Here is a 20,826-nt window from a genome sequence, read left to right as displayed (position 1 = left end):
TTGATTGAAAAATCACAAAACCAAATGTATTTGGTCACAGTGTTACGTGGATAGAAAACATTAAAATATTTTTTTTCACATGAATGTAATTTTAAATTCCCAGAGGAACTGGCAGATTATTTTCAGTAACGATTAGATATTTCCACATTTTCCTCGATACTGGAACTGGCAGATTATTTTCCGGATCTTTCTCGATGCTGAATGGCATCCAAACGGAAAGAATTCCGTGCGTGTATATGTGTGTGTAGCGGTTACTTCGATGGTCACCTCCTCTTCTCCTGAAGGATCGGCTTCTCTGTGCTCCCTCACAGTTTCAAACAAACTGCTTGCGTTTCAGGGCAGATCTCGATCCTTCGCCGTCCAGCATGTTGTCTTGTCGATGTCCTCACGAAAAATGAATGCATTTCACCACCAGAATAGTGGTTTATGCTAACTCGATAACCATCTGTTAATAGCACTTGATTGAAAAATATTTGGTCACAGTGTTACATGGATAGAAAACATTAAAATAAACTCTTTCACATGAATGTTTTTTTAAATTCCCAGAGGAACTGGCAGATTATTTTCCGCATCTTTCTCGATGCTGAATGACATCCAAACGGAAATAATTCCGTGCGTGTATGTGTGTGTGTAGCGTCTGCTTCGATGGTCACCTTCTCTTCTCCTGAAGGATAGGCTTCTCTGTGCTCCCTCACAGTTTCAAACAAACTGCTTGCGTTTCAGGGCAGATCTCGATCCTTCGCCGTCCAGCACCCTCAGCAACGATGTTGTCTTGTCGATGTCCTCACGAAAAATGAATGCGTCTCACCACCAGAATATCGCTTAAGTATGCTTTTTGTGCGTGATTGAATCGAGAGAAGGCGTGGTTTACGATGGCAATTTGGAAGGCAAACTAGAGGGGAATGAACTCTCTGAGCTCGGAACATTCGGCGACTGAGCAATAATCGATTGTGGGCGCATACAATATTGGTTACGGAAATATCCTACTGATGGGGAAGAATAATCTTCAGAAGCTATCCTGTTAATTGCGATTGATTGAAAAAATCACAAAACCAAATGTATTTGGTCACAGAGTTACATGGATAGAAAACATTCAAATAAACTCTTTCACATGAATGTATTTTTAAATTCCCAGAGGAACTGGCAGATTATTTTCAGTAACGATTAGATATTTCCACATTTTCCTCGATACTGGAAGCCCACCAGTGGTTAATGATAACTCGATAACCGTCTGTTAATAGCACTTGATTGAAACATATTTGGTCACAGTGTTACATGGATAGAAAACATTTAAATAAACTCTTTCACATGAGTGTATTTTTAAATTTCCAGAGGAACTGGCAGATTATTTTCCGGATCTTTCTCGATGCTGAATGGCATTCAAACGGAAAGAATTCCGCACGTGTATGTGTGTGTGTGTAGCGGCTGCTTCGAGATCTTCCCGGGGAACCGTTTATAGCATCACTCTCCTCCTGATGGATTCCCTTCTGGCCTAAGGTGCACAAACAGGCTCTTGGTGACACCGTTCATCCGCGCTTTCATGATAAACGAAGAGCTTCACCACAACAGCGACAACATGCTCCAATCGCTGTTCAATTTGAACTGAGTGGATTTCCGAGTGGCGCTCGCTTATATACCGATTGGTGATTTCAATAGCCTGTTTTGAAAGCAATTTTAAGACTATTGAAACAAGTTTTTGGATCAGAAAGTAACAAGTATAGAACGCGTAGACATTTTATCTTTCGAATGAAGTGTTTATCATACCATTCCGTTCAGTTGTTTAGGAGCTATTAACGCTCAAAATCTCGGTCTCCGGCGTAACGCTTTCGTTTTCGAAACTTTGATTTTACACCCCGGTATAGAAATGAAAGACGTAGTCCTACGTCAAAAATGAAAATTTAACTTTCAGAGCACTAGCTCGAGCATTCCGACGTTTTTAACTAGACATTGCGACGGCAGATGAAAATTTATTATCACAAGAGTAATCGATTAGAGTTTGGTTGATATTACTTGACGGGAAGTGTGCGAAAACGATAATTTTCTTCACACTGTTTCGCAAAATTATTGGCTTTCGGGCAATGGGTGAGGGAGGACGATGAAAGAAATGAGCGCCATTGTAGCAGCCATTTGTGGCTTCCTTCCACCTTCACCTCAACTCTTAGTTTACCAAAAGAGACAAAGAATATTAGAAATATGCAATCTTTATATTCCAAAATCTTTATCATCTGGTGACTATTTAGAAAGTCGTTATACATTCGAAACAAAACCCAAAAAGCACGCCACAACTGCAAGAAATGTGAAAAAATATGTTTGTCTCGAGCATGCAGTTATGGTATGTTCTGATTCTTACACCAATGAAAAAAGAATCGATTAATATGTTTTGATGTTATTTTATAGCTCTTTATGTTTAGTTTTCGGTTTAGCCAAATAAAACATGTCTGTCTTGTAGATCAACTGAATGCAAACTGGCTTTATTGTTCATGGAAGTGTTGGCAGATTTCAAATAATACATTTACTCTGGGCAAGGTTAATGAATGCAAAATAAAGAATAACATTAGTTATAACAGAAGGTATGAATAATAAATATGGATAGTACTCTATATCATAACATCTCCCTTTTCATAATTAAGCTCACTGATATAATTCATAGTCCTCGAGACGCTTCGGCAAACGAATCTGCCGTTTCGGCTGCTCAGCGGACGGTTGTTGAACTGGCGGCGAAGCTCGTGGAGTGCTATAAGGCGTTTCCGGTTTAGAGCAGTGTGGTTCGTCTTGTGTGTCAGAATGTTCTACCTGGTGATGTTGTTCTTGCAGCGGCAAGGATTTAACCATTATGTTATCACGTCGAAGGTTCCGTACTTGAACTTCCACTATAGTTGAACGATCATTGAAAGTGTCACGAACTACAGCTGGCGTCCATGCTCTGTCATCAGGTTTCTTTTTTACAAAAACTCGAGGGGTTGTATGCGAGACACGACCGCTTAGTACGTAGAACTACGCAATCTTTTTTTTAATTTGTTGGTTTATCATTTCGGAAATCATTTGCGAATATGTCGAAAGTTTATAAATAACTATTTAGTAAAAAGTTCCGGGGACCCTTGCAAAGTGTTAATGGCTTGCGTGGCTTCGAGAAGCAACGATTCTTTCTTGCCTTTGCGAGAACAATACACTAATTGGTCATATGTTGCAATTTGTTTCTTTATATCAATGCACGCATTGCATTTAGTATTTAACGAGAGACATCTTCCGTGCATCGCCATTCAACAAGCATCAAACACGCGTCTAACAGATGGACACAGTTGCAGCGATAAACTTCAAGCGAAATATTCGCTAGCGTTCACAGCAGAAAGATTCTGAGAATATTCCTCAGAAGAGACGCAATTCTTCTACGCTAGCGACAGCCTACTTACTTCGCAAATATTCTCTTTACGCTATCCCCCTTCGTTGTTTCTATTCTTCTTCATCTTCTTTTTCTTTGTTTGTTTGAATTTAAACAACGATTCATTCGTCTCCGACTGTTTCTATTCTAGCGGATGTATAAGTTGCTCGTTATTGACAGCTCTGTTCGGGAAAGCACACAAATGGACAGAACAAATGTATGGGGAAATGGGAATTCTTCCAATTTTCATCAATTTATACCATATACAGACTATGGGATTGTAATGTATAGCATATCAAACAAATCTTAGAAAATTTACTATTCGATTGGTATGCAAATCATTAAAATCCGTTCGCAGCAAAAATAGTTATTAACATTAACTTTATTTCATAAAAACGAGACCTGTTTTCTGATTTGGCACCCTTAATGTAAGATGTAGTCCTACGTCAAAACAGGCTGACCAATCTGCAATGGTGGCAACGGCTTTGCAGTGCGGTCGTAGTAATATTTAGCAACCTGTCGATTACGTTTGATTGCTTCTTTAACTACTTCCTGTCTTTGAAATGCGTAATTTTGGTCATTAGAAAATATACTAAATTCTGCACTGTCGAATTGAGGTCCCCAATCAGTAGTAACGAACATGGGAGTCCCATAACGAGCGAAATTTCTCCGACCTTTTTGCACTATAACTCGCGCTGAAGCTTCACCGGCAATTTCGTCAACTTCGATGAAGTCCGAGAAATGATCCACGGTCACCAGAAAGATATGCTTCTTTCCCTTGATCTGCTGTTCACAAAGATCAAGACTCACTTTTGATACGGATAGCTTGGTATTTGATGTGTCTGCATAGGCTGGTGTTGTTGATTAGCCGAATATTTGATACATGCGGAGCAACTCTGAATCCGCTGTCTTATCTGATCGTTTATACCAGGCCAGAAAACTGTGTCACGAGCTAGTTTGATAGTATTTTCTATTCCACTGTGAGAAACGTGCAGCCTTTCCAAGATTTCTGATCGAATGCCAACTGGTATCAAAATACGGTTGTTCATGTAGACAAGCCCGTTCTGAGTGTAGAGGTCATCCTTGTATTTCCAATACACCTTTAACCGTTCCGGAAGGCCATTAATTGATGATGGCCATCCTTCGATAATGAAATTGATGATCGTTTGGACATCGACGTCATCAGTTGATGCTCTACGAATTGGATGTAGGCGAAAATCCGAGATTGGGATGTACTCCATAGCGTTGATTTCCTCCAACTCCTTAAAGGTGAAGTCCATGTCCATGGTGTAGATATCATAAATTTCTCTCATGGTAGGATCACCTTCAGCGATAGCAGCATGTGACAGCACATCAGCTATTATTACCTCCTTTCCGGGTATGAACTGTAATTTCAGTTTATACCTCTGCAACCCCAATAGCATTGACTGTAGTCTCATTGGTGCTCCACTCAATGGCTTCTGAACGATACGCAAAAAAGGCAAGTGATCAGTTTGCACGGTAACGTCTTTGCCTATAATATACATTTCGAACTTTCTGCAGGCAAATAATATGGCGAGAGTTTCTTTTTCTATTTGAGCGTATCTTCGCTCTGTCTGGGACAAAGTTTTGGAGGCGTAACAAACCGGTTGACCGTCCTGAAGGAGGACTGCTCCTAAGCCCACACTAATGCTATCACATTGTATAACTACATCTTTGCGGACATCAAAGTATTGCAAAACAGGCGCTTGGGTCACCACGGTCTTCAGAGCGTCAAATGAATTTTGGTGCTCGTTTTCCCACTGCCACTTCCTATCACGGATTGTAAGCTTACGTAGAGGTTCTGCTACTGTAGCCAACTTGGGTAAATAATTGGTGAGATATGTGATCATTCCAAGGAATTTGAGACGAGCGGCAACGTCCTGCGGTTGTTGCATTTCTAAAATACAGCGAACCTTTTCTGGGTCTACTTTAACTCCATTTGGAGTGAGAATGTGCCCGAAAAATTTTACATTGGATTGGCATAGACGAATTTTGTCTTTATTAAGTTTCACGTTCTTCTCACTCATTTTCCTTAGAAACGCGTCTAGATTTCTGTTGTGATCCGCTAGCGCTTCTTCTGAAGTATTTCCACATCCAAAAATGATCACATCATCAGCCAACACGCGCACTCCTTTCAATCCATTAGTGACCTTGTGTAACTTCCGTTGGAATATTTCAGGTGCTGGAGAAATCCCAAATGGCATACTTAACCAACGATATCGCCCGAAAGGCGTCTAGAAGGTCGTAAGTCGTGAACTCTCTTCGTCAAGTTCAACTTGCCAAAAACCTGATTTTGCGTCCACGGTGGTAAATACTTTGGCATTAGTCAGTTCAGGTAGAAGCTCATCAATTGTAGGAATTTAATAGTGTGGACGCTTGAGTGCGATGTTCAGCACAATTGGATCAATACAGATTCTTATGTTGTTGTTACGCTTCACCAGTACTAAATTGCTTACCCAATCAGTTGGTTCCACTACTTTTGCTACGATTTCCAGCTTCTCCATTTCTTCGAGTTGCTTGTGTAACTCGTCCCGCAGTGTGACTGGAATCCGTCGCGCTGACTGTACAACTGGTTTCACCGTTGGAACGGCTTCTAAATGCACTTTACCTTCCAGCTTGCCAATACCTTGGAACACTTCAGGATAACGTCCCACCATGTTTTTCGCAACCATTTCTTGTTCTTCCACAACCGAGTAACACAATTTTATTAGTTTCAGTTTTTTACACGTATACAAAGACAAAATCGGTTGTTGATTAAATTTCACCACATTGAACACTGCTTTATAGCGTTTTCCACCGTGTTTCACATCTACAGTTGCTCTTCCCAGTGTGGTTATAGCAGATCCACCAAATCCTTTCAGTACAGCTTGATGATTATCGAGTTTCACCGATTTCGTGTTTAAAATATCGAGTAGTGACGGTAGTCCTATGACATTACATGTCGCACCAGTGTCGAGAATGCAGTATGTTTGCCTTCCGGTATCACAGAAAGCAAGCTTTGCTTTCAGCAAACCGGCTCGGTTTTGCTGAATGCTATACAAAAACTCTATGGTATCAATGTTTTCTTCGCATGGTTCATTATTTGATTCACAGCTGTCACTCGAATCGGCTTCTCCGATGGTAGCCACCTTCTTGCCAAAACGCTTTGAGTTGTTTCCTTCGCGGTTCGATGTACTTTCTTCTTGCTTTTTTCTACACATTATTTCGAAATGATTTCGCTGATGGCAGTAGAAACATGTGCTGTCTCGTGCTGGACACTCTTGCAATTTACGGTGGTAAGGCTTTCCACAAAACGCGCATTGTTTTTGTTTATATTCACGTGAAACACTTTGTTAACTGAATGTTCTTCTTCAAACCACTTGTTTTTATCCAATTCTGCTTTTGTCGTTTCTTCTGACATACACTGTTCAATCACTTCAGTCGCCATCAACTCGGTTTTGTCAATAAAAGATTTTTTCAATCGCGTATCGCGCAACCCGGCCACTATTATATCACGAAGCATTTCTTCCTCCAAATCGCCCCAGTTGCAATCCTTTACAAGTGCTCTTGCTCTGTTTATAAATTGAGCCAGTGTTTCACCATCATTCACTCCATCAGGTGATTGTTGCTTGCACTGCAAAAATTCATAGCGAGCTAACTTTACATTTCTCTTTGGTACCGTATACTTCTTTAACGATTCCAAACACGCTGCGACACTTTGCTTCTTTTCCGGTCGGAGAGGCCAATTATTGAATATCTTTCGCGCTTCTATACCAAGTGCTGCTTTCAACGTAGCAACCTTCACTCGTTCTTCACGATTCTCTAGCCCCGATGCTACGAGATAAACCTCAAAACCGTCAATAAAATCATCCACGTTTTGACGAACGTTCCCCGTCAGTGATAGTGGTTCGGGAAATGGTACATTGTTATTGAACACATTGACAGCAGCAGCTGCCGCTTCTCTGTGACTGATTGTGGCGCTCTGCCCTACTGCGTCCCCGTCTGCGTTTTCGTGTTGATTGCCGGTATACATGTTCCCACATGAACTCTTTCTGCCTATTTCGACGAATAGACGTAATGATTTAAAATGTTCTTTCTTCGATTCTACTCAAGACTTTCTGACACCATGTTTAGTTTTCGGTTTAGCCAAATAAAACATGTCTGTCTTGTAGATCAACTGAATGCAAACTGGCTTTATTGTTCATGGAAGTGTTGGCAGATTTCAAATAATACATTTACTCTGGGCAAGGTTAATGAATGCAAAATAAAGAATAACATTAGTTATAACAGAAGGTATAAATAATATATATGGATGGTACTCTATATCATAACACTTTATACTTTCATGAATTATATTCAGTTGCTTACTTTCAATGAATAACAGGAAAAAAGTCGAATTTCGTTATTTATGTTTGATTACAATTACAATTACAATTACTCTGGTTTGTGGAGGCTGGATTAGATGACTATTAACACTGAAAAAACATATTTTCTGGAGTTTCCTCATTCATTCATATCCTCTTCTTCAAATAAATACCAATAACGCCTAAAAATACACAATAGCAACATTACAGAGAAGTTCCCTTTCGGGCTGCGACACCGTGCGCGAGTATACGAGCTATGATTTTGCGCGCGAGTACTCACTCACGATTTCTTTGTCGTCGACATCGAAGTCCTGCTTAAAAAAATAGGATTGAATCCAAAGGTTCGAAACAATCCCTCCGCCTGCAGTTTACTCGTGTCACTTTTCGATCAACTCCTCGAAGATTTTTTCCAAATTTTTTGTAGTAGGTTTAGTATAAGCGTTTGATCATTCAATTTATTGAATCCACAATAATATATACATGATACTCATGAGCTTCAAATAAATTTAGATTATATTTAATTGTAGGAAAACAGACGGAGACGTATTCGTTTATTTAATAAAATTCTCTAACCAATCTGAAGAAAGCGAATATTAAAATTTAATCACTTAGTGTCACACTCGACCCATGAGATTTACAATCCTCTTCATCCGAAGTTTCCGATATATCAGACCCTTCAATAGGAAAAGGAATTGGTTCTAGTGGTAACTTCGTGTATTCATAAGTTTCAAAAGCTTCAGGCTGCCAAATCAGTTTCTTCTCTTCACATCCTTCTATCTCATCAACATAGAATTTACCCTTCACCATAACCTTGGCATTGAAGGTAAAATATCCTGGTCCCCTGGGACAACAACCATCCCAGTATCCGTGAAATCTGCATCCATCCATAATCACTTCCACTGGTCCTCTCGCCACACCATCCACCCAAGTACCATTGACATTAATATTTCCAACACTAAACTTATAGCATCCCATCCCATGGCGTCTATTCCTGAACCAATTACCCTCGTATCTCGCTCCATTCGGGTAGTAATAAGTGCCACAGCCATTTCGAAGATCCTTTCTGAATTCTCCTTGATACCATGAACAATCCGGATAATAGATACGACCCATTCCATGCTTAAGACCTTTCCGCCAATGACCATCGTAGCGCAAACCTTCCTGTAACGCCAAACGGCCCTTCCCATGGGGTAGTCCTTTCCTGAATCCTCCTTCATATCGATATCCGTTCTCAAGTTTCGCTTTTCCTTCGCCCTGAGGCTCCATTTTGCTGTTTCTGAGACCGTTGTATTTCTGGAGATTTAGAATGAAACGTATATGGTTCTGACGAAAGATTATTGGACATACCAGAATATTAAATTCAAAATTCTCCTCATTATCGGGTACAGTATACTCGGAGAGAATTTTCTCACGGACCAGGCTATGTGTCATTTTTATTTTTTTTTATTTAAACAAAAAAATTGAATATGTTTGCTTTGATTTAAAATGTGTTATGAGAATCAATTAATTTCACCGATGTAGGATTTGTGCGTTGTATTGAGGGGGCAGTAGGGGAGAGGGAGGCAAGATGACGAATCGGTAAAATTTGAAAACCAATTTGACCCGTTATAATTAAGGTAGCGCCACCTAGTTTTACTGAAGATGCATCACAACAAGGCCAAACTTTGTACTCGGTAACTCTGCCGAAAATGTTATCACAAAAAAGTGAAAAATAAAAATGTGAAAAATTGTGATTTTGTTATTTTTTTCCGTTTTTTTTCAAATTTCATTATTACTTTATGAGGAAAGTTAAAATTTCAAAATAAATTTATACATGATAAAGGTACTCTATTGTACATAATCTGTTTGTTTCCGGCGAGTTTCAATCATGATTTTTTTCCAGCTAAACTTTTTATTGATAAAGTCGCTTGGGGGCAAGTTGACCAACTGCAACATTATGTTAACTTTTAGTTTTTTATTGTAGATGGTTAGAACCTAGGTAGTGCGGACTGAATCAAAACGGCTGTCAAAAAAGATCCAATTGAAATGTCAAAAGAGATCCAACGATCAGGAGTGTTATTTTTCTTATGATAATCAACACTATAAAAGAGGTATTGTTGTCAAGGGCAAAAATAAGTAAAATTATAAAATGAACGAACTACATTTTTCCGTTAATTGTTTAATTAACCATTGCATCTCTGAAAGAGCATCTCAGCCTTTCACTGAGCAACGCATTTTTAATGTCCCCTCTCTTTGTCATAACGTTTTCCCGAACGAAATAAAAACAAACAAAGTCAGAGTCACGTAAATGTTTACTCCTGCGATTTGGAAATATTCGATAAAAAGTGGAAGGAAGAGTTCCCAGATGATTTTTAAAAAAAGTCTGTAAAAACATGTGAATGTCTGTTAAAAATGTGGAAAAGTCTGTTAAAGTGTGCAGATCTATAGAAATGTCTTTGAACGTTAATTTTCACATATTCCTTAATACTTTGTACATCACGATGCACGTAAGATTGTATTTTGTATATATATACAGCCATTCCATGCCTAACCAATATAGTGGTTCTCAGATCTTCGTCAAAAGTGGTAGTTTTGTTCTTTATCGCAAAACATTAGACTCGTATTTTTCTATTTTGTCATTAGGGTGCCCATTTACATTTTAGGGTGATCCCAAAAATCATTTTTCCGCTTTTTCCCAAAATGACTTTTTTCAAAAATTTATAACTTTCGAACCACTTAACCGATTTAGATGATCGACATATCAAATTGAAGCCAATGAGCTTTAATTGAGAAATATGGAACTTGCAGATAATATGGATCCTATTTTTAATATGGATTGAAAGCTGAGAATTTTTTACATAAAATAGCTTGATAACAGAGATGCTATTTTTTTCGTTTTTGACATATGATTTTTCAAAATCAATCGATGGTTCGAAAAAAAAAATTTCCCCATTTTTCCCACTACAAAAAGTCAGAACTTTCGAACTATTGGACCGATTCATATCATCAACATATCAAATTGAAGCTTACGAGTTATTTTTCTTTGAAAAAATATTACTTTTGCGAAAAAATTGTTTTTTTTTGTAATTATTGATTGAGTTAGTTTTTCATAGATTTCTCGGTTAAAGATAGGAGCGCTATATTTTTTTATATTTTTAATGGAAAGCGGAGAATTATTTACCTAACATATCTCGATATCAGATATGCTATAATTATCGTTTTTAAGTTAGAATTTTGTAAATTTAACATGTTTTAAGTCTTCGATCAATATTCATATGTAACAGAACTAGACCTATGCTACTAGAATCCAATCTTCCCGCAAGTGTGATATTTTTTCAAATTTTGCTTATTGGATTCAATTTAATATATCGATCATCTAAATCGGTTCAGTAGTTCAAATGGTATGATTTTTTCACAGAAAGTTGTTTTTGGACAATTGGGAAAAAATGATTTTTTTTGAAAAATAATATCTAAAAAACGAAAAAATAGCAACTCTGATATCGAGATATGTTATGTAAACAATCCTCAGCTTTCAAGAAAAAATATAAAAAATATAGCGTCCAAACTCATAAAAAAAATAAAAAACGACTACAATCAATAATTACTAAAATATAAATTTTTTTTTCGCAAGTTAAATATTGTTTAATAAAAGGCTAGGTCAATTTTATATGTCGATCATCTAAATCGATTCAGTGATTCAAAAGTTATTAATTTTCTTTTGTCATTTTTGGGAAAAAGTGGAAAAAAACGATTTTTCGGACCACTTAATAACGTATGTGCTGTAAGTGTGTTTTAATGTTTCAACGATCTACACATACATACATACACATACATACGCGTTGTTAATTTTTATAAAAATCAGTATTTCTTCGTTGATATATTAGACATCCACCAAGACTTGCGGTCTCGTTGATGAAATTTATAAAAAAAATGCAGTGTATATTTTCCATCCGCCATGCAAGGCTATACAAGTTTTAGATCACCACACGGCCATGAACCATGTCTGTGGTAACAATATCGTACAGTAACCCATATTTCGTCATAAGCAGACCCGAAAGCAAATGTAAGTTGTTGAAAATAGAATGAAAATGACATAGTCCTGACCCTAACTTAACTATTTTTCAATAAATCTCCTTGCATTTCAGCAAAACAATCTTATCTAGAACAGAAAATAATTATCAGAAACAATTTTCGTTCAAGATTTTTCCTTACCTGCAGAGAATGCAATTTTTCATTAATTGTGAATAACCGTATCCTCTCTTTCGTCTGCAATGATGTCAAGGCAAAAGTACTTATGTGTATGAGTTCCAAACTTCATACACACCAGATGGGCCAACCAGAAAGACTGCCTGGCCGCAGGTTGAGTATCGCTGGTCTAACGTCATTTGTATTGATATAAACTAAATATAATAACTTTTCTGTATTAAAACTATGGAAAAATATCATATGGTTAGTCAAATATCTTTGATGTGATGAATAGAGCCTCTTATTTTTCAAAAACCTGTGAAATATTGTTATATCCAAAAAGTCAACAAAAATAAAAAGTATTTTACAGATACGTCTGTAAGTTTACAAACATATTTGTAAATCTGGCATCTCTGGTGGTCTGAGAATTTATTGCAAGAAATCGCTTGAAAATATGCATGAATTTGCTTGAAAATGAAGTGGATTGAGTCCGCACCACTTAGGTTAGAACTTATAACCGAAAAAGAGACCAATGTTGGTCGGACACCAGTTTGGAGAATGCTATGAAAGCTGTAGAAGAAGGTTCGTCTGTTCTGGGTGCTTCAAACAGTTCGGTGTGCCAGAATCAACTTTGAGACGCTATCGACGAAAATATCCAGACATAGAGGTTAGATTTTCAATTCAGCACATTCTGAATGCAGTTATTGGATGTATCCTGACAAACCATATGTGTGTGATTTATGTGTACATTGAACTTATTTGTACTTCTTATGTCCTTCTGTCTTATAAATCAATAATTGTCACATTTTGTTGATTGTTAGGTGACCAAACCATATTCGCCAACTTACCTCCAGGCATTCGCCATCTTGCCCCCACGTGGAGGCATGATGGCGAATTCCACACTTTTTGCGCAAAGTTTTTTGGTGGACAAGTTTTTTTAGTTTTTTTGCCCATCCAATAGATAATATGATAAAAAACACTTCAGACTATAAGGATCAGAATCAACATTAAAAAAAGAAAAAAATTCCAAGCTCCAAAGCTCGCCAAAGCTTAACGTCGCCAACTTGCCTCCCTCTCCGCTAAACTATGAACATCATGAAAAGTATGCAATTTTCGCGATTTTTTCCATCGAGAAAATAAAATACTATGATTAATCTGATATCAGTTTTATTTGGTATATATTACTTAACAAACAAAAAAAAGGTGTCAATTGGACTGTCCCTTGAATAGCCGCAACCGGTTTGTTGAACCGAGCCAAAACCTTGTAAACTGGTGGGAGTTCTACAAGTTTTTCTAGTATACCGATTTCAACCAATAATTTTTTAACGTAATCTTGGATATATTTCCTGTCGTCGTACGTAGGATTTTTTCAAAGTATTGATTTTTGACGAAATGGCGACATTTTTTTGAAAAAAATGCGTTTTTTCCTCAAAAATCGAGACAAAAACATTTACCAAAATTTTATTTTTCAAAATATCAAAAAAATCCTACGTACGATGACAGGAAATTTAGTGGAAAAATCTGGGAAAAACTATTTGATCAAAATCGGTTTCCAAAAACTTAGTTTCGAGAAAACGCATTTTAAATTTTGGATCCGCGCTCCTTATGCAAAGACTTAGGTCCACTATGGCTTGCAACTTTGGAGCGGAGCATCGGACAAAACTGGAACAAAAACTACAGTAAAGTAGAAATCCCAGAGAACATTTTGGGCCAGAATTATTTTTGACGTAGGACTACGTCTTTCATTTCTATACCGGGGTGTAAATTCAAAGCATCCAAAAAGGAAGCGTTACGCCGGAGAACGAGATTTTGAGCATTAATAGCTCCTGAACTGAACTGAATGGAATGGTATGATAAACACTTCATTCGAATGATAAAATGTCTACGCGTTATACACTTGCCACTTTTTAATCCAAAAAATCGTTTCAATAGTCTTAGTAGTAGACAATAGTAGTTTCAAAACAGGCTGTTGAAATAACCAATCGGTATATAAGCGAGCGCCACTCGAAAATCCATAGTTATAATTGAACAGCGATTGGAGGATGTTGTCGCTGTTGTGGCGAAGCTAACTTCGTTCATCATGAAAGCCAAGTGTCAACAAGAACCTGTTTGTGCACCTAAGGCCAGAAAGGAATCCATCGGGAGGAGAGTGATGTCACTGAAAATGCGACTAAGAAAGTAACAGCATCGAAAATTGGTTCCGCTTGAGGCATCGGAGCAGCTGCCACACACATATATATATATATTTTTCAATCAAGTGCAATTAACAAGAAAGCTTCTCTCGTTTTCGAAGTCCCCCGAATATTCATTCAGAATGGATTCAGATTCAACTTCAAACAAATGATCAATAAATCAACGATAGTCCTACGTCAACCTTGCGGTTATGCCACAGATATAACCCACTTCCAGTTTTTTTTAAAAAATTTTTCTACCAATTTGATTCTATCCGTATGATTAAGGTTCATACCATCCCGTTTGTCTTCAAAACTTGGAAGCACTTGTGTCTGAATAGGGGATATTGCTTCATGATAGTGATCAGTGCATCGGATTAATCATGATAAGAATTGAGGTCATCGAGATACAGATATATAAATCTGATACAAATGGTGTGCAAAAATGATGTTTACAATATTTGCAAGTGTTATAATCCAGAAAAGGTAGTTGATTAACAGTTAGCTCAAATGAGGGGCGCATCAACACCAATAGAAGGTGGACTTTATAAATCTTTAAAACATGTGAATCCTTGAAAATACTGTAAATCATGAAAGGACAATTTGATTTATATGTTTCGAAACATTTGAATACCTGATTTGACACAGATGTGCTGAATTAGAGCATCCAAAAAAGTGAACAAATCAAGATCATATTTTCAACTGGAAAAACCAACATCTACTCTAATGCAAAATTGGTGAAAGAATGGATTAGGGTACACAAGGCAAGGCAAGTTGAAACACGGGGTAAGTTGAAACGGAAGTCCATTAATAATGTAACTACTTTTCTGCATCAGAAATCAAGTTTTCGTTTCATTTGAAAGGGACGTTAAGATAAGATAAGGGTAACGAGATTCGTGTCAGGGAGAGTAGTAGTGTGGATTGATGTCAGATTGAATTAAGAGGCAGATTTGTATTCATTAGTCACGTCAATTAGAATATTTGCCATTTTCTAGAATAGCTCATCAGTCATCCTCGTTCTTAACGCTCGTCAATTCATTTCTAGTCAATTCGAGGCATATTGACGGCGAATGCCGAAGTAGTCCTAGTCAAAGCGAAGCTACTGAGAAGAGAGTCGATTTTCATTTTTCATCTTCAAAGATTTCCCTCTTGCATTCGACGGGGAAGTTTAGCTGGTTTTATAGTCAGTTTCTGAATTGAGGTGGCTGTATTTCGATTGTTCCTCAACGATTGTTTTCTTCGGGTGGCATTCAATCTGTAAATTATTAAAGTTTCTGGAACTCATAAAAATGTAAATTAAATTTCATGCTAGGAAAATAATTCAGTTATGGTAGCTTATCTTCCGAAAATCCGTAACATCTTTGGCCACACAAAGTTCGAAATAGACTAATAAAAAACGAATTTCCCGTCAAATTCGACCAGTTTTAAGTTTATTTTCCGATGAATTATGACCACTGAACATTGACAAAATTTCACCAGGCTCGTTATTTCTGTCTACCCGCTGAATGTTGTGATATTTGATAACAAAAGCTAAAAAAAATAATTATATGTATAAGGTGTGAAATGGTGAGTTTTTATAATTTTCAATATTCACACTAAGCATGTTCTGACTTTTGATGACATAGTTCTGTTTTAATCATTCAAGCTTTCGGTTGATGCTCCGTAAATCCAATCATGTCAAAACAATGGCCCATCAGGAAAGAATGTGTAAGGGCATGTCATCGGGGCTAACATTACGTTGAAAGATTCAGAGATTAATTCTGATTGAACAGGCTGAGCAGTGCTTGCTTCTCTTTTTCCTTCTTCCGTACGGACTCAACGCTTCGATTTTTCCACGTGCTTTTGCGTAGCTTAATGGGACGGCTGCCAACATAGCGACCTGGAACGAAACAGTGTAACAAATTAGAATTTAAGCTCTGACATTGCGTATATCCACAAAAAAAAATACAAAATCTGATCCCCACACCACCCTTTATTGTTTCTCAGTGCTTGAAAGCGAGTGTGAATCACCTCGGCTCAAATTTTGACAAGCAACGACTTCACTGAACTCTTTCCTCGGCAAAATGCTGCACTGATGTAAGAAAATCCCCCTTGTTCCACGCGGCGAGTGACGTGAGATAGGAAAGTTTCTCGCTTCATTGTGGAAGCTACCTTATTTTTCAACTTTTTTTTGACAGGAAGCTGCTCAGATTAACACGATTCTCAACGGCACTCAATATACTCTCCGTACACCCAATTGAAAAGCCGTGCCCATGGAGCCGCCTCTTACACCCAACCTTTTCTTTTTCTTCCTAAATAAATTAACACCTCTTTCCACCAAGGACTTCAATTATTAGCCACCAGTTGCGATTCACCACGGCTTTGTTATGATTCAAATCCTACACTCCAAGAGAGCTATCTGGAGAATTAATCACGAGATTTTGGTGGTAATATCACGTACTTCTAATTTGACGCGTCCGTTCTTGTTTAGCAACTCGTACCAACAGCCTTCCTTTTTGGTTTCTCCCCCTTTGCAACCTGACGCGTGTTACGCGTGGCGCCGAACTGAGATGCTATAATTAATATGTTATTTCATATTGGCGGTTTCTTGTCATGGACATCATAACGCCAACATGCAATTGATGGTAATAACCGTTTCGTTATAGCATCTATGCTCACTTGTTCTAGGATGTTGATGATCATTTTGTTACACAAAATTTATTGTTGTCAAACACCAGAGGCTTTCGAATGAATGAAAATAGAACTTATTTGAAAGTAGCAATTAACAGGAATCGTTATGGTTTTGACGTAGGACTACGTCTTTCATTTCTATACCGGGGTGTAAAATCAAGGTTTCGAAAACGAAAGCGTTACGCCGGAGACCGAGATTTTGAGATTTTGAGCTCCTAAACAACTGAACGAAATGGTATGATAAACACTTCATTCGAAAGATAAAATATCTACTCGTTATATAATTGTTACTTTTTGATCCAAAAACTTGTTTCAATAGTCTTAAAATTGCTTTCAAAACAGACTATTGAAATCAGCAATCGGTATATAAGCGAGCGCCGCTCGGAAATCTACTCAATTATAATTGAACAGTGATTGGAGCATGTTGTCGCTGTTGTGGTGAAGCTAACTTCGTTCAGCGCTGATGTGCGGTGTCACCAAGAACCTGATCATGCACCTAAGGCCAGAAGGGAGAGTGATGCCACTGGAAAGGCGACCAAGAAAATATCAACATCGCAAAAGGGTTCCGCTTGAGACATCGGAGCAGCCGCCACACACACATACACGCGCGGAACTCTTTTCGTTTGGTTGCCATCCAACATCGAGAAAATTCCGGGAAGATGTCATCGTTGCTAAAAAATAATCTGCCAGTTCCCCTTGGAATTGAAAATTACATTCAAGCGAAAGAGTTTATTCTAATGTTTTCTATCCATATAATACTGCGATCAAATACATTTGGTTTTGTGATTTTTCAATCAAGTGCAGTTAGCAGAAAAGCTCAGATATATTCGCATCCAATATTGGATGCGCGCGCAACAGAAAATGTTTCACATCGCGAAAGTCATATAATTCTCAATCGATTATTGCTCAGTCTGAAAGTTTCAAACTCAGAGAGTTCATTCGCCTCACACATTGCCATCGGAAACCTTCTCTCGATTCAATCACGGACAAAAAGCATACTTAAAGCAGTATTCTAGTTTAAAAATTTGAAAAAAATCTAAATTTTTTTCTTCATATTTCTGTAGTTCAGGCAATCAAGAATATCCCCTAGAAAGGATATATCGAAAATCCTATTATTAACCGAGCCAGAGCCATATTAGTGATGCGGTATCTAATCTGGTACGGCCATAACAATGAACTTTAAAAGCCTTTTTCTCGAAACTAGTTTTTTCAAACTGGCGTACACGACATCTCAAGTTCCACTGAACCGATTCATGTCGACCTTATATGGAAACAATCTGCAAGCATCTCTCTATTGCATGAACCTCTAAAAGTTATATTTTTCAAATTTTACTGTTTAAAAAAAATCGGGAAACGTAAGAAAAGACGTTTTAAACCGCATTTTGTTTTTCTAACGACCGCCATTTTTTCAAAAAAACATGTTTTTGACTTGTCCAAGGTTTATGTGATAGCGGCATCTTTACTGATTCAGAATCTGTGTTTCAGATAACCAGAAGGGCTGGAATCGTGTACGCCATGACATAACTTTTCGTTTTAACCCTCACTTCATCTACTCTTAACTATTCTCGTTATAAATATTTTTTCACCGTTCAATTTTGTTGATAGATGAACAAATAATTATGTAATGGATGGTAAAAAAATTCTTTGTTTTATTTTTACGAAGCTCGAAAAAACGTCCGAAATCCATGTCAGGGAGCAGAAAAGCCGATTCATCAGGAGGAAAAGAGAAGGCGACCAAGAGAGTATCAGCATCGAAAAACGGTTCCGCTTGAAACATCGGAGCAGCCGCCACACACACACACACATATACACGCGCGGAACTCTTTTCGTTTGGTTGCCATCCAGCATCGAGAAAAATCCGGAAAGATGTCATCGTTGCTGGAAAATAATCTGCCAGTTCTCATTGGAATGGAAAATTACATTCAAGCGAAAGAGTTTATTTGAATGTTTTCTATCCATATAATACTGCGGCCAAATACATTTGGTTTTGTGATTTTTCGATCAACGTAAGACCACGTCTTTCGGCAATTTATTAGAGGTGCAATGAATCTTAAGAAGGAATTCCGCTATACGCGCATTGGCAAGCGATGTTTACTCAACAATTTCTCAAACGAGAAATGGGTGTTGTGAGATAGAATGAGCGAACGCAAAAATTATGTAGACTGATTTGATGCAATGGAATACAAATCATATCTCAACACAAGCAATGTATTATGTAATATACAACTTTTGTGTGATTGCTTCTTTTGCTAAATATTGTGCCTCCAACGTAACGCTCTCGTTTTCGAAGTCCCCCAAATATTCATTTATTCATTCATTCAAAATTGATTCAGATCCAATTGAAACAAATGATCACTAAATCAACGATAGTTCTACGTCACCCTTGCGGTTATACCACAGATATAACCCACTTCCTGTTTTTTTATGTTAAAGATGCACCTCACACAGGCTGGACCGCTGTCGAGAATGTCGATAAAATCACAGAAATAATCGAAGTTAGTTGGCATGTTAGTAACATCGCCCACACCCAAATTGATTTTTGGCTCATGTATTGTCATCCCGATTTATGACTTTAAACGATACATAACATAACAGAAAATGTAATGACTCACAAATACTGGTAAGCATTTGTATAATATACATGGTACAGTAATATAAGATTAATACGAGCGAACGAAACAAAAGACAAATAAGCTGTCCGCATACTTTGCCATATACACGGCCCAGACCGAGATAGATATTGTTCTCCTTCATGCGCTCCTTTTTTACTCTTAGAAAACACTTTCCAACCTTTCCATTTATAATCAGGTGCAATATTATCACGTATTTGCTGAACAATTGCTAAAGCATCATTAGCCATGTGGATAGCGTGGTCGTGTAAAATAGTCTTGCGTCTTAGCCGGCCTTGGTTCGATCCCCGTTGTCGTCGTTTGGATTCTTTTTTTGGGTGCAATCCCAAAAAAGATGAAACAAGAAAAAAGAAAGAGATGTCTGCCTCCATACATGAAAACCTTTTAAAGCGTTGGGGGACAGATGGAATTATTTGCCTATTTGCCTTGGCCAAATGGAATGAAATCGACCCATTTCTTGAAGGACTGGTGACTGGGGATGAGAAATGGGTCACACACGACAATATTGTGCGAAAACGATCGTGATCAAATCGTGGTGGAGCAGCTCAAACGGTGGCCAAACTAGGAATAAAGTCCAGGAAGATTCTATTGTGTGACTTGAAGGAAATCATTTATTATGAGTTGAGTCCGTATGGCCAAACACTAAATTCAGATCTCTACTATCAACAACCGGACTGTTTGACCGGAAACGGCCAAAATTGACTCACCAGAAATTCCGGAAGTTTGGTTGGGAAGTTTTACTGCATCTACCATATAGTTCGGACCTGACACCAAGAGATTACAACCTTTTACACGCATTGCAAAACATTCTGAGTGTCGAGAAATCGGAATCAAGAGAAGATTGCAAAAATCGATTATTAGAGATTTTTTACCAAGATTTCTATGAGAGTAGCATTATGAAGCATTCTTTAGAATGGCAACAAATTTATAACACCACGGTGTATTTTTACCCAAATCGAACAATCCGAAGCATATTAATTAATGCTTTGATTTTCAAATAATGGATTTATTTTTCCCCAACCTAATATATCTCAAAAACGATAAAATAAGCGCTCCTATGATTTTGATGTTTTATGTGAAAAAAACAGCCTTTCAAAATTATATAAAAATGCTGAAGTCTCTTAGTTCCTGATATCTCGAAAACCACAAAAAAGGTATTTTGTTCGCGAGAGCTTGAAAAATGGCCTTTTTCAAGACTGGACATTTAGGTTAATTTTCTAAATTGGCATCTTTTAAACCTTTAAACCTAGTGCTAGAGGCGAACAGACAGCAAAAGTTTAATATTTCTATAATTCAATACTCCCTCTTGTATTTTTAGTTTTCCACTAGACAGCGATCAGCCAACACCATGTGTAAAATTAGAATTTACGATTTTTTAACCTTCAAAGGTTTTTTTTTGCCGCGAGTCAAAGTGCAGCGCGTTTCAAGTCAGATGTGAAGAAGGTATT

The 20,826-nt window shown here is 37.6% G+C and overlaps 2 protein-coding genes across 3 annotated transcripts in view; both read right to left on the bottom strand.

Annotated features, from left to right (window-relative positions):
* Positions 1–8,142: 8,142 nt before the first annotated feature.
* On the bottom strand, positions 8,143–9,222 carry LOC129779792 (radial spoke head 1 homolog). Its single transcript, XM_055787494.1, has 2 exons — positions 9,091–9,222; positions 8,143–9,036 (listed from the first exon to the last, which is right to left on the bottom strand). The coding sequence occupies exons 1-2, from the start codon at positions 9,172–9,174 to the stop codon at positions 8,344–8,346; spliced, it is 777 nt and encodes a 258-aa protein (XP_055643469.1). The 5' UTR covers positions 9,175–9,222; the 3' UTR covers positions 8,143–8,343.
* A 6,257-nt stretch (positions 9,223–15,479) lies between these two features.
* LOC129778224 (RNA-binding protein 42) overlaps positions 15,480–20,826 on the bottom strand; it is a 31,496-nt gene continuing 26,149 nt past the window's right edge. The window contains exons 5-6 of one of the 2 annotated variants that reach the window (XR_008743403.1): positions 15,673–15,957; positions 15,480–15,608 (exon numbers count right to left, since the gene is read on the bottom strand). Coding sequence is in view for 1 of the 2 variants with exons in the window: in XM_055784995.1 (XP_055640970.1) it covers positions 15,833–15,957 (125 nt within the window). In the remaining variant the exon portion in view is untranslated. Of the gene's footprint in view, positions 15,958–20,826 lie in introns of both variants that reach the window. The other variant, XM_055784995.1, reaches the window with a different exon arrangement.

Source organism: Toxorhynchites rutilus, chromosome 3 (assembly GCF_029784135.1).
Source record: "Toxorhynchites rutilus septentrionalis strain SRP chromosome 3, ASM2978413v1, whole genome shotgun sequence".
In the NCBI taxonomy this organism is placed as follows: Eukaryota; Metazoa; Arthropoda; class Insecta; order Diptera; family Culicidae; genus Toxorhynchites; species Toxorhynchites rutilus.
The sequence above is the reverse complement of the archived record's forward strand: the minus strand, read 5'-3'. Positions and strand labels throughout refer to the sequence as shown.